The sequence below is a fragment of the Dioscorea cayenensis genome, chromosome 19 (genome assembly GCF_009730915.1).
Source record: "Dioscorea cayenensis subsp. rotundata cultivar TDr96_F1 chromosome 19, TDr96_F1_v2_PseudoChromosome.rev07_lg8_w22 25.fasta, whole genome shotgun sequence".
Classification (NCBI taxonomy): Eukaryota; Viridiplantae; Streptophyta; class Magnoliopsida; order Dioscoreales; family Dioscoreaceae; genus Dioscorea; species Dioscorea cayenensis.
The window spans coordinates 21668270-21683718 of NC_052489.1; the positions used below are offsets into that span (position 1 = coordinate 21668270).

Below are 15449 nucleotides of genomic sequence, written 5' to 3' on the forward strand. Positions count from 1 at the left end.
TGGCAAGTAAAATAAGATAAAAGATTTTTTTTTTCTTGAATATATATCACCTTGATGGAGCGGTAATTTCTCATAATTGCCCCTAGACGATGTTGTTTTAAAAGTTTGATGTGTTAATTAGAAGTAAATTGGTAATTTTATATAAATTTGTATTTAAAAATAAATAATTTAAAAAAATAGAAATTTTAGTGAGATGTGGAAAAAAAATTGAAGGATATTTTATGGAATTAGAATACAATAGCTTTTCTCCCAACCACTTGCTAGCCCATTTATTTTAACAATAATAAGAAAAAACCCATGAGTTCATGACCGTTCCTGAACAAACAAGGAACCCAAATTCATACTATTTAAGTACATATCCCAATACTCATCTAATGATACTCTCATTTCTCTTCTCCTTGTCATCTCCATGAACATCTACAAAGTCCTCAGAGAATTCCAAATGCACACCAGGATCTCCAGCAGTGCATCTCCCTTTTAACATTAAACAGTTAGTAACAGCCTGAAAATTACTATTAGTACAAGCTTTCATGATCAACTTATCCTCAAAGCCATACAAAACTCCATTATCATTCACCATTTCATGATCCATTCTTGCTGATCTCATTGAGGCACCTTGGTTAGCTCCTGCAAGTGTGATGATGTTTACACTATTGCCGGACTCCCCGGCGTTTTTCCGGCCTATTTCTTGGTGGTTGTTGAGGGATGTGAGAAGGTTATGGACTTCATGATTATCTTGGTTGGAAGCCATGTTGTCTGTATCTTCTTGATATCTTGTTGATTTTGATAGTTTTTGTTAGAACTTGGAATGTTTATAAAGGATGAAAGGGTTGGTTCTTTGCTTCTTCTAAGCATCTCATAACATGCCAACAAAAGAGGCAAAGAATTGATCCTTTTCCCTTGCGGGAGAGAAGTTATTTGCTTGATATTGAAGTATTCTTTGGCAACAGAAACAATGTTGGCCAACCACTAGATTAGACATCTGTTATGCTCTGAATTCTAAATTATAAAAATGAGCTAACAATCATCATTCAATGTGCTGCATTCCGTTAGAAATTGCAAATCACCATAAATTCACATCTCATTTCATTTAAAGGAAATTCTAAATTCAAATCAAGAAGCAACACTTCACCAACAACAACTCAAAGTCAGATATGAGATAGTCTCTTCCACTTCAAAAGCAAAACATACACACCATACTATATCTAGTATTTAATCGTTCGAAAAAAGATGAGAATGATCAAACCTCATTGGCTGAGAAGTATTACAAACAAGAAGAAGATAACCAGCTAGAAATCCAGAAGAACAGCTCCTCCGAACTCTAGAGAAAACCCCAAACCTCCCTGCTCTCAAGCTTGAGAGAAACCAGGGCCAAGTTCCGTCAAGTCCAACCTACCCCCTTTCCCCTTTTCTCCACCCTTTATTGCTGATGTCTTTCCCAATAGGATGTATCCACGGAGTTGCGTGCTTAACTTCCTCTCTCATGTTCCCTTCCGACATGTGTCTCCCACTATCGTCTTTTCCCCTTGATCCAGCTCATCATTCACATGAGCCTCACTCGCCATTTTACCATTGTTGACCACCTTCAACGAATATATAACAATACCCCCTCCATCAACACTGACCTTATCCTCAAGGTCCAGTGTAGGATATTGAAGTTGAAGCTATGATAGATCTTCCCAAGATGTATGATCAGAATCCAAGCTATGCCACTAAATTAAAACCTGCACCACTTGATGGCCATTGCGTAAGATGGAACGATGTTGTAGAATGTAAGAAGGCATAATTTGAGGACCCTGCACAGAAGTTAGTAACAACAATGAGCGTGGTGGAGGTTGATGATCACCCTGACACCTTTACAGCAAGGAAACATGGAATACCAGGTGAATGCGAGCATCCTCAGGAAGTTCTATTTTATATGCCACATTGCCAATGCGCTGCAACACCTTAAAAGGCCCAAAGTACTTCATGCTCAGTTTTTGATTTCGGCAAAGTAACATTGAGTTCTGTTGATATTGCTGTAACTTCACAAAAACCCATTCACCAATGTCAAACTAGATTTCAGAGCATTTAGCATCTGCAAACTTCTTCATTCGAACTTGAGATTTTAATAAATTGCTCTTGAGCTGAGAAAGAATGGCATCTCTATGCTGAAACCACTGAGTGACGACAGGCGGATCATCTGCAGTTATTCGATAGGGTAGTAGTTAAGGAGGATCGCGACCATAAACGGCACAAAATGGTGTTATAGATGCGCTCATTTGGTAAGAGGTATTATACCAATATTCTGCCCATGGAAGTAGATCAGTCAAATTTCTATGGTTATCTGATGTAAAACATTGCACATACATTTTAATGGACTTATTCAGTGCTTATGTTTACCCATCAGATTATGGATGGTAAGCAGAAGTCATATGGATAGTTGTGCCCATCTTGGTGAAGAGATGACTCCAAAAACTGCTGGTAAAAGCCTTGTCGCGATCATAGACAATGGTCTTGGGAAGCCCATGTAGCTTAAAGACAGAATGAATGAAAGTTTCTGCCACCTTCAAGCTTATAAAATCAGCTTTCAAGGGCATGAAGTGCCCATACTTGGATAATTTGTCAATTACCACAAAAATGACAGTGAAACCTCTGGAACATGGAAGGCCAGTAATGAAGTCCATGGCTATGTCCTCCCAAATATGATTCAGAATGACTAATGGTTGTAGAAGACCGACTGTTGGAGTAGTGATAGATTTAACTTGTTGAACATGCTGAAACACCTGATGCATTGACGTAGAGCAAACTGAAACACCTGATGCATTAATGCCTGAAATGTGGCCGGGGCAATTGAAAGACCAAAGGGCATTACCAACCATTGGTCGTGGCCTTGATGCGTGTGGAAAGCCGTCTTAAACTTGTCACTAGGATGCAATAATATTTGATGATACTCGCTATGTAAATCCAGTTTGGAAATTTAGCGCGCTTCATGCAGCTTGTCCAAGAGTTCATCTACCGTGGGAATGGGGTATGCATCCTTGACCTTGATAGCATTAAGAACATGATAATCTGTGTAAAATCGCCAAGTACCATCTTTCTTCTTGACTAAGATCACAGGGGATGAAAATGGACTTGTGCTGTGTTCAATAATGCCTTCTTGCAACATCTGCTGGACCATTCGTCCAATCTCGGCTTTTTGACTATGAGGATAATGATATGGTCTTACTTTAACTAGTGCACTGTCTGGTTGCAATAGAATTTGATGATCACACGATCGAGAAGGAGGCAAGGCAACAGGTGTAGAAAAGATAGTGACATATTTATGTCATAATGCCAACAAATCAACTGGTATATTCTCCGATAAGGAGGCTAACAATTCCTGAGTACTAGAACTCAAGTTCGATGGTTGCTGGTGCAATTGCAGTGCATAACAAGCCGATTGTGATTTGGTGGTAATTAATCTTGATAGTTGATGGACACTGACATAATCAGGTTATATGACTTTGTCACCTTGTAAAGTAATAAACTGTTGTTGATGATAGAATTTGATAGTTCTGGTATGATAATTCATAGCATGAGAGCCCAGTTTAGCCAACCAAGAAGCCCCTAAAATGATATTAGCACCCGCAATAGGAAGAACATAAGCAGGCACAGCCAGAGTATGCCCCTGTACTTGGATTTGTAAGTTGGGAATCAGGTCTTCCATTGTCAATGTCTGACCGTTGCCCACCAGTACTCGACAATGGTGCAGCAGGATGCATGTCCAGATGCAAAAATTGATCCAATTTTGGTAGTAAGAAGCTGCCATTGAGCAGAATTTTAATAGGTTGGCCATGAATGGACCCTGTAAATTGTATAGTGCCAGAAGTAGTAGTACTATACAAAGTATTAATAGGCAACTTGGAAAGATTGTCTTCAAGTGTATCAGGAGGTTGTGGTTGTGGATCAATAAGAAATTCCTCTGTAGAATCATCCCCTTGCGTCTTATCCCACTGAAGCAGCAATAGACGTTTATTGGGACACTTATGCGAAGGAGAAAACTTCTCATCGCAATTGAAACAGAGCCCCTTAGCTTTAGGAACTTGCATCTCCTCAAAGCCAATCTGATGTACAGGTTGTGGAGGGATAGGAGTAAAAGGTACCAGTGATGAAGTACCTTGAGAAGCTGAGCCACCAGCATTAGGTAATGTAGGTACTGGTGTTGCACTACGCAACGTTTTAAACTTAAGATTTGGATTATAGATGTGTTTCACCAATGTACCTTTCTTCATCATCTGTTGTTTCTCTTCAAATAGTTTTGCCAGGGAAACTACCTTGTTCATGTCTTGAGGCTGCCAAGGAATTAACTTAGCCTGTAATTCCTTCTTCAACCCACTGACAAGCAATCTAGCAACACATTACTCGGGACACCATCAACCCGATTAGCCAATGCCGTAAATAATTCATAATATTCGACAACCAAATGCTCTTGTGTAAGCCGAAAAAATGCGTAACGAGGACATTCAAACACTGAAGGCCCGTAAGTGCACTCCAATAAAGTCGTTAATGACTTCCAAGAAATCATCTTTCCTGATTTATGAAGCATTAGAAACCAGGGAATTACTAGGCCATGAAAGTGTACCGCTACTATCTTCAACTGCTGGGCATTTGGAACAGCATAATAATTGAAAAATTGTTCAGCCTGGAAGATCCATTGCATTGTATCCTCGCCAGCAAAATAGGGAAAGTCCAATTTAACTGACTTCATAGAATATGGCTCGAAACTATGATCATCCTGTAGAGCAAAAGGAGGTTGTTGTTCCTGACTATTGACCTGAGAATTGCTATTATCTTCCAAAGGTTTCTAATTGTGTTGAGCTTCGATCAACTGAGAAATGCCCGCCAAGGATTGTTGAATCATTGGTAGTGTACCCAGGGATTGCTCAATGTTCTTAAATCATTGCTCATTATTGTCCATCAGCGTAAATAATGTTTCCACTTTGGATTGAAGATCTTTGAGTCTAGTATTCTAAGTTATGGTAGGGAGGGACAACGAAAGCACCAATTTGTTGTGCTCTGAATTCTAAATTATAGAAATGAGCTAACAATCACCATTCAAGGTGCTGCATTCTATTAGAGATTGCAAATCACCAGAAATTCACATCTTATTTCATTTAAAGGAAATTCTAAATTCAAATCAAGAAGCAACACTTCACTAACAACAACTCAAGGTCAGATATGAGATAGTCTCTTCCACTTCAAAAGCAAAACATACACACCATACTATATCTAGTATTTATCAGTTCAAAAAGAGATGAGAATGATCAAACCTCGTTGGCTGAGAAGTATTACAAACAAGAAGAAGATAACCAGCTAGAAATCCTAAAGAACAGCTCCTCCGAACTCCAGAAAAAACCCCAAACCTCCCTGCTCTCAAGCTTGAGAGAAACCAGGGCCAAGTTCCATCAAGTCCAACCTACCCCCTTTCCCTTTTTCTCCTCCCTTTATTGCTGATGTCCTTCCTGGTAGGATGTATCCACGGAGTTAGGTGCTTAACTTCCTCTCTCGTGTTCCTTTCCAACATGTGTCTCCTACTATCATCTTTTCCCCTTGATCCAGCTCATCATTCACATGAGCCTCACTCACCCTTTTACCATTGTTGACCACCTTCAACGGATATATAACAACCTCAACCTTTTATTTATAATCATAATAATTTTTTATTCATCTATAAAAGCGACAAGCGCCACTATATAAAGGGTTACCAAAAGGACATGCAGTAATGCATCAGTTACGGATGATCCTTTAGAAATTTATCATATAGGGCGACAAAAAGCTATGATGGCTTACCACGACATGTGTCTAAGATGATATATCATGAACAATAACTCCACAATGATAAATCTCTTTAAGTATATAAAACTCTTCCCACATTGAACAGTACATTATTGATGGTGGAGCCCTCTACCTGTCCACTCACAATTTACATGCCTTTCCACTGTGTTAGGTAACGTTTTGGTTTTTCTTTATAACTGTTAATGTGACAATTCTTACATTATGACTTTGAGGTATTTTCAAAAACATTGTATTTTATCAAACAGAGCCAGGTCAAGTGAAAAAAACTCCATTGAAAATAAAAACTATAATTTATTGTAAAGCTAAAAGAAAAAAAAAATATATTTAAGCATTTGAATAGATTCTCATGTAATATCTAATTTTAAAAAGCACTACAAACATACGGTGGAAAAAAAAGATAGAATAGGTAATGTTTAATTTGAAAAAGTATCAAAACATCCGTGGAACCAAGGTTGTCAGACCCGGCCCGGGCAATGACCCGGCTAAGCCTAGGGGTCAGGGGTCAATGGGTTCAACCGGGTCGAACCGGGGTTGAACCGGGGTCAATAATTAAATATAAAAAATATTATAATAATTAATAATAAGCAAATATAATATTAAATCCATAATTATATTATAAAAATCTACTCAAATTTGATATTTAAATTGATAAATGACCTTAAATACAGTAGAGTTTTCTAATTTGGTCATTTATTTTTACATTTTTTAAATATTTACAAATTTAATATATTAATATATAATTATCAAACTTCTCTCGGTGTTATTTATTTATTTATTTGTTTATTGGTTGATTTTGTTAAAATAAATAAGAAATTTAATTCACTAATTCTTATATCTCAATTGAGTTTTTATTTTGTTTTAAATTTTCTTATATTTTTTATTTAATTATAATACTTTAATTTTATATTTTTATAATAAAATTACACTCATTTATTGTTTTATTTTCTTAATAAATTAAATTTTTAGAAAGTATTTACATAATACATTAATATATTTTATTTTTAAATGTTAATTTTTGTTGGTATATATATATATTGTAATTCTATTTATTGATTATAAATTATAAATTAATATTAATAAATATACACGATTTTGTGGTTTTTAATGAGAAAATAATAATAAATTATTAAATATTGTAAAAAACCGGTTGAACCGCCTGGGTCACCGGGTTAACACCGGGTTTTTTAATACCCGGGTCAATGGGGTATACCCGGGCCGGCCACATGGCCGGTTCCCGGTTTTTTCGGTTGAACCGGCCGGGCCGGTCCAGGTCAAACAACATTGCGTGGAACATAAAGATGAAGTCATTAATAAAGAATTTAGGAACTTAAAGAAGCACACTTGTCAAGAATATGATTTGTATATATAAAAGTTGATTTATTTTTTATATTAATTTTTTTTTTTCGGATCTTCTACTAATGTGTTTATTTGTATAAAAGGTTTTTTTTTTTTTTTAATAAAGCCATTTATAGTTTTTCTAATATAAAGCTTATAGTTTCGTTGAATATTTTAAAATCAATCTGACAAAAAATCCACTAAAGTAACATACATTCGACTAACATTTTATTTGTGTTTATAAGGTTTTTTATATTTTAGAATTTGGAGTTTTTATATGGTTTAATATTTTCCTATATTTTTTTTAAAAAAATATGAATTAAATTTATTTATTTATTCATGTATACGTTTTATAATTTATTTATTTATTTTCATAAAATAAATAAATTGTTAGTTCACTTAAACATGTATGATGCATAGTTTTTTGTTTTCTCCAAAGATGTTTAGATTATTATATTCATATATTTTGAAAACTATTGTATAAGCAACAAGTAATTCATCTTCAATATAAACATATAAGTTGATTTCCATGGGTAGAAAATAAATATAAAAGAAAATATAAAGAGGAAGTAAAGAAAAATGTATCGATCACCGTCGGCAATTACACAGAATCTTCTCTACTTCTTCCTCTTATCTCTAATTTCTCTTCTCTATATACAAATACATACAATGGAGGGGTATTTATAGGCCTAAAAGAGTTGAATGAACGGTTCGGATTGATTCAATCCGACGGTCCAAAATACCTTGCTAGGTGAAATAGTAACAGTGCTGGCGGCTACAGTACCACATGGTTGGCTGCTACAGTACCACGTGGTCGCCTACTACAGTACAACATGGCCGTATGCTATAGTAAGGCGGTGATATAGTGTTGCATCTGCTACAGTGCGGTTGCTACAGTAGACATCCACTATTTATAGTGTTTATAACACTCCCCTTGGATGTCTACTATGAAAGGATATGCCTCGTTAAAACCTTGCTAGAAAAAATCCAGTGGGATAAAAATCTAGACAAGAAAAAAGAGGACAATATTCTTATTTGAGGGTTACTGCCTCAGAAAAACCCATTGGGATAACAATCGTGGCGAAGGAAAAAAAATGTACAGTCTCCCCCTCAAATAAATTACTTTTAATTTATTTTAGAGTACATACATCCTTAAGTATTTTCATCCTGATTTTATATATAAGTTTATGATGAATGCACTTGGGAAGTGATTTTGTAAATAGATCTGTTTGATTCTCATTAGATTGAATCTTTTGAACTTCTCTGATGCCTTCTTTTTGGAGGTCATGAGTGTAGAAAAATTTTGGTGATATATGCTTAGTTCTATCACCTTTAAAATAATCTCCTTGTATTTGAGAAATACAAGCACTGTTGTCTTCATATATTACTGTAGCATTTGTTGTCACTGATGGTAATTTGCATGATGATTGTATATGTCCGATCATAGATCGTAACCACTGGCATTCCTGGCTTGCTTCATGGAGAGCTAGGATTTCAGCATGATTCGATGAAATAGCTGTAAGAATTTACTTTGTGGAACGCCAAGATATATCTGTACCATTATAAAAAAATATGTATCCAGTCTGAGATCGCCCTTTGTGAGGATCAGACAGATACCCAGCATCAGCGAAGCCTGTGAGGTTGGATGAAGATTCCTATGGATAAAATAAGCCCAAATATGTAGTTTCTCGTAAATAATGTAGCATGTCCTTTACTCCTTTCCAGTTCTTCTTGTCGGTATAGAGCTGTATTTTATTAGAAGATTTATCGCAAAAGTTATATCTGGTCTTGTATTATTTGCAAGGTACATTAATGCACTAATTGCAGTTAGATATGGAGTTTCTGGACCAAGAATAATCTCTCATTCTTCAAGTGGTCGAAATGGATCTTTCTGAATATCAAGTGTCCGGACGACCATTGGCATACTTGGTGGATAAGCCTTCTTTATATTGAATCTCTTTAGCACCTTTTCAGTATAAGTTGATTGATGCACAAATATTCCCTATGGTAAGTGCTCGATTTATATACCAAGACAGAATTTAGTCTTTCGCAAATCTTTCATTTCAAATTCCTTCCTCAAACATGATGTTGTAGTTGCAATTTCATGAGGGGTACTTACAAGATTTAAATCATCCACATATACTGCTATCACAACAAAACCATTAGTAGAACCTTCAATAAATACACACAGACATATATTATCATTTTGATATCCTTCTTTGATAAGATATTCACTAAGACGGTTATACCACATCCGTCCAGATTATTTTAACCCATAAAGAGATCTCTATAATTTAATAGAGTATAAATGCTATTGATTTATAATGTCTGTTATTTTATATTCTTCAGAGATTTTCATATATATGCCATTTTCAAGTAATCCATACAGATATGCTGTGACAACATCCATTAACTGCATATATAATTTATTACTTGCAACCATGGCAATTAAAAATCGAAATGTAATTCCATCCATTATAGGAGAATATGTCTCCTCATAGTCAACACCAGGCATTTGAGAAAAACCTTGAGCAACCAGTCTTGCTTTATACCTTACAATTTCATTATTTTCATTTCTTTTTCTCACGAACACCCATTTATAACCAACTGGTTTTATTCCTTTTGGTGTTGGCACTATTGGCCCAAATACCTCATGTTTTGATAGGGAATTTAGCTCAGTCTGGTTAGCTTCTTTCTATTTTGGCCAATCATTTTATGTCGACATTCATTAATTGATCGTGGCTCTAGATCATTATCTGTATTTATTTCTATTTCTGTAATCACTTTATAGATGAATATGTTATTTATTTCGGTCTCATGTCGATTTATTACTTTTCCATCATAAGAAATTGAATTTTCAGTATTGTCAGATATATTGATTCTTTTTCATTATCATGCTATGAAGGTTTCATATTTTCCTCTTCTTTCTCACATGGAAGATCCCCCTCTTCATGAGCTTTATTTTTTTGCTTCTTTTTTCAAGGAACTGAATCTTTGGCGCCTATTGGTCTTTCACGTTGTTTTCGTGGTTTGTTTTCTACTTGTTTTTCTTCCAATGGGGTCGTAGGAATCTCAATTCTTACAGAACCATTTGCAGCTGGTATATATGACTTGGTTACCCTTTTAGTATCAGTAAATGCATCAGGTATTTCATTTGCAATATTTTGCAATTTAATGATCTTTTGAACTTCAAGTTCATATTCATTGGTGCGAGGATCATATGTATGTAATCATAATGCATTCCAATCAATTTCTTTCAGCCCATTTTGAGTAATCATTTCTCCCCCTAATGAAGGGAAGACAGATTCATTAAATTGACAATCTGCAAATCTTGCAGTAAATACATCCCTTGTTAATGGTTCCAAATATCGTATAATTGAAAAGGAATCATAACCAACATATATACCAAGTCTGCATTGTGGACCAATTTTCGTACGATTTGGTGGTGTTATTGGCACATATACTACACAACCAAATATTCTTATATGTAAAATATCAGGCTCTTTACCCATAATAAGCTGGTGTGGTGAATATGAATTACATGCAGTGGGTCGGATCCGTATTAAAGCTACAACATGCAAAATAGCATGACCCCATGCATATGTAGGCAGTTTAGTCCTTAATAACATTGGAAGAGCAATAATCTGGAGTCTTTTAATTAATGACTCCGCAAACCCATTTTGGGTATGTACATGAGCTACTGGATACTTAACTTGTATACCAACTGCCATACAATAATCATAAAATGATTTTGATGTAAACTCACCAGCATTATCAAGACAAATTGTCTTTATGGGATAATCTGGAAATTGTGCTTTAAGCCTAATAATTTGTGCCAATAATCTTGCAAAAGCTACATTTCTAGTAGACAAAAGTGAGACATGGGACCATCTAGTCGATGCATCGATTAAAACCATAAAATACCTGAATGGTCCACATGATGGATGTATTGGTCCACATATATCTCCTTGTATTCTTACTAAAAATTTAGGAGATTCACCAGTTACCTTTGTTGTAGAAAGTCTGGTTATCAGTTTTCCCATTGAGCATACTGAACATGCATATTCATTATTTGTTAGGATTTTATAATTCTTCAGTGGGTGTCCATGAGAGTTACTAATAATCCGGCGCATCATAATAGCACCTGGATGTCTAAGTCTTTCATGCCATATTTCAAATATCTCTGGGTCATTAACCTTCCGGGTTAAGACCATATGTGATTCCATCACTTTAATACGTGTAAAATATTATCCTGTGGATATACAGAGAAATCTTTCAAGTACATGTTTCTGGCATGAAATAACTTGTGTAATATAAAGGTATTCCTTTCTTTCCTTATCAACCGTACCTAAATGATATCCATTGAGACGTATATCTTTAAAGCTGAGAAGATTCCTTCTAGACTTAGGAGAATATAGAGCATTTTTTATTTACAAAGGTGCTCCATTTGGCAACACCAATGCTGCTCTTCCTGAACCTTCAATCAGGTCTGATGATCCTGCTATTGTGGCTATACATGCTTTTCTCATTGATAAGGAGATAAAATATATTTTTCTTGTTAAAATTGTATGTGTTGTACAACAATCAATGATGCATTCATCATCAGCTATGTTTTCTAACAAAATAAAAGAAAATATAAATAAAACATCATATATATAAAAGTACATCCATCAGAAAATCAGATACATCTAAATATGTATTTTGGGTTATATCATTTGTAGAATTATTCTCAATATTGTTAACCATGGGGTTGTCAGCAAAATTTGTCTCCAAATCTTTACCCTTCTTATTTTTGAGTGATTCTTGGTAAAGATGGACAAAGTGCTTCGGGGTCCTGCAGATTCTAGACCAATGACCTTCCATTCCACAACAATGACAGGTATCTTTTTTTGTCTCTGACCCCATGTTGTGGCTTTGTTGTTTTTGTTGATGTACATTAATTTTACTGTCGCGTGGTTCGATATAATTTCGGCCCCCATCATGACCGCGTAGTCCTCGACCGCCACGATATCCTCATCCACCACGATTTTTATAACTATTACCACGACCACGCCATTTGCTTTGCCCATAATTAGTTTTAGACAGTGGTGCTGCTCTAGATGGTCGAGATTGATGATTCATCATCAACAATTCATTGTTTTGCTCCGCTACAAGGAGACAAGAAATTAGCTCAAAGAATTTTGTAAAATTCTTTTCTCTATATTGTTGTTGCAATATAACATCTCGAGCATGGAATGTTGTAAATGTTTTCTCGAGCATCATTTGTTCCGTTACTGTCTCTCCACAGAGACGTAGCATCGAGACTATTTTAAATAGCTCGGAGTTATATTCTTGCACGCTTTTAAAGTCTTGGAATCTTAGATTTGACTAATCATTGCGTGCTTTTGGCAAATAAACCATTCTGAGATGTTCAAATATCTCTTTCAGGGATAACCACAATTCCTGTGGATCCTCAATGGTCAAATATTCATTTTTGAGACCATCATCAAGATGATGCCTTATAAATATTAAGGCTTTTGCTTTATTATCATTAGACTCATTATTATTTGTCTCAATGGTTTCGCCCAGGTTCCTTGCCTTTAAATGGAGCTTAACATCGAGGCTCCACGAAATATAATTGCTCACATTAATATGAAGAGCCTCGAACTCCCTTCTTGCAATATTAGCCATTAAATACAAAGTCTAGAAAATATAAGAGGTGATTAGAAGAAAGATCAAAAGAAAAAAAAAATACAAAATACGTTATATAGAATTACATTAAAGTTAAATGAAAATGTATAACAAGATTAGGAGCAGATTCGTGCTGATAACGTATTGTATAAGCAACAAGTAATTCATCTTCAATATAAACATATACATTGATTTCCATGAGTAGAAAATAAATAGAAAAGAAAATATACAGAAAAGTAAAGAAAAATGTATCGATCACCGTCGGCAATTACACTGAATCTTCTACAAATACATACAATGGAGGGATATTTATAGGCCTAAAATACCCTATTAGGTGGAATAGTAATAGTGTTGGTGTTTGCTACAGTACCACATGGCCGTCTGCTATAGTACCACATGGGCGTTTGCTATAGTAAGGCAGTGCTACAGTGTTGTTTCTGCTACAGTGTCGCTGTTTGCTACAGTGACATTCACATTTTATAGTATTTATAACAAAAACATTATTTTTTTTGTCTTTTTACATAATGACAAATACTAAAGATTAATTTATGAACTTTTGAAATTTATTATCAAAAACTATGTTACATTGGCTTTTGACACTAAAATTACGTTTGGCTATATTATTATTATTATTTTTAAATGGACTATACCCTAACGTTGTTAATGGAATAAAATATTGACCATACTAATATGATATCATGATTCTTATTCTAGGCATTATGATAAATTAAATCATTCGAGCTAGCATAAAGTGAAAAAAAATTGGGAGAAGTAAATATAAACTTTAATAATTGATTTGACTCAATAAAATTCAAAAAAGACTTTATTTTTGCCTTAAGAAATTTATTTGTATTTATTCATATATTTTGAATATAAATCATGCATGATTCAAAACTTTGTAACAAATTTCTTCTTGATTTGTCAAGCTTACAAAATTTTGTTGATTATTTTTTATATCAATAATAGGCAACTATTGTTTTGTGATTTTATTGAATATGAACAAATTACATTGGGGATGTACAGATGTGAAATTACTACCACAATACATTTATATTCTTACCTTACATGTTTGAACTCGTCTACTTGATAAAGATTTAAATACCCAATATAAAAAACTAAAAGAGAACATTAATAATTGAGAAAATGAGAGAACATGTTGCTTGTTCACATATGTTTCATCGATTTTTAAAAATTGATATATTATGTGTTATATTTTGTGTCAATTTGTTGAACATATAACCAAATTCACCCCTGTAGATTTATAATCAATTCTTTTGGTTTCGGTCTAGGCGTGTTTAAGATGTTAATTGAATTTCAAAGACCAAAAATCTCACTCTAATATTATGTTAAAATATAAATAAAATAATAAAAATATAAACTCCATAAGAAAACCTAAAATCATTGTAACTCCACAGAAATGCTAATTAAATTTGTTCTTTTTCCTAATTACTTTTAAAAAAATCTTGATTGATTGTTTTTTGAGACAGAAACTTGATAACTAATCTGCCTTGACTAAATCAACATGTACCATCCCTCTTAAATGTCGATTATTAATGCATGCATCATTGATTATGGCATCAACTAAGGTTGACGTCATGCTTGACGTCTTTTGGTTTTTTTTTTTTTATATATATACTTATATAAGAGATAATTTTTCATCAAAATGTTGAATTTACTTTCTTAAAATTCTTGGAGTTTAATTTGACATAAATACCCTTGGAAAACTTCAAAACCAAAAAATTCATATAAATACATTTAAAAATGATTTAATAAAATATTTATTGCATTTAAAAATAATAATCAGAAACTCAAATAACTAAGGCAAATAATAATAAGAAACTTAAATAATTAAATACTAACTCTAAATAATTAATTTAACTCTCCCCATCTACTCTAAACACTAATGTAAATTAATTAATTAATTAACTTAATAATAATTTTATTAAATTAAAAATATATAAAATTCTTTAATTTTATATAAAAAATATTTTTTTTAATTAAAATTAAATACAAATTGATATATTTTAAATAAAAAAATTTAATAAAATATAAATAAGTATAAGTTTAATTATATTAACAATTGATTACATGTAAGTTTTCATTTTCTTTTAATGCATAATTTGGAGAGTGAAGAATGGTGATTTTAGCCCAAATGTTTTGCTGCATTTCAACTTACAGCAAAATTTGCTGTAAGTTGAAATGCAGCAAAAGTACACAAAACTGCAAAACTGTTTACATGTAAAACTGATTTCACAGCAAACCAAACAATATTTTACATGTAAAACCAGTTACATTACAGCTACTTACAACTAGTTGCAGGTAACCAAACAGCCCCTTAGAAAAATGTTTGATACATCAAACAAATTTCCTTATATCATAATAATACCTCAGAGTTTTGTAAGAATGCTTAAATAAATACATATAATTGTCTGAAATATTGTAATCTTATGCGTAAAGAAATATAATTTAGAATTTTTTTTTTTATAATTGTGATGTTGATTTGACTTTTAAGAACAATTGTGGTGTATTTATAAATTTCAACATTTTTATTAATTTTAAATCAAAATAGTTGATTGATTTGGCAGCAAAATTATCTTATCAATACATATAAATTTTTTTTAAATTTT

At 33.4% G+C, this 15449-nt stretch overlaps 1 protein-coding gene across 1 annotated transcript; it reads right to left on the bottom strand.

Annotated features, from left to right (window-relative positions):
- Positions 1–367: 367 nt before the first annotated feature.
- On the bottom strand, positions 368–751 carry LOC120284148. Its single transcript, XM_039290944.1, has one exon. The coding sequence runs from the start codon at positions 749–751 to the stop codon at positions 368–370; it is 384 nt and encodes a 127-aa protein (XP_039146878.1).
- Between the last annotated feature and the right edge of the window lie 14698 nt (positions 752–15449).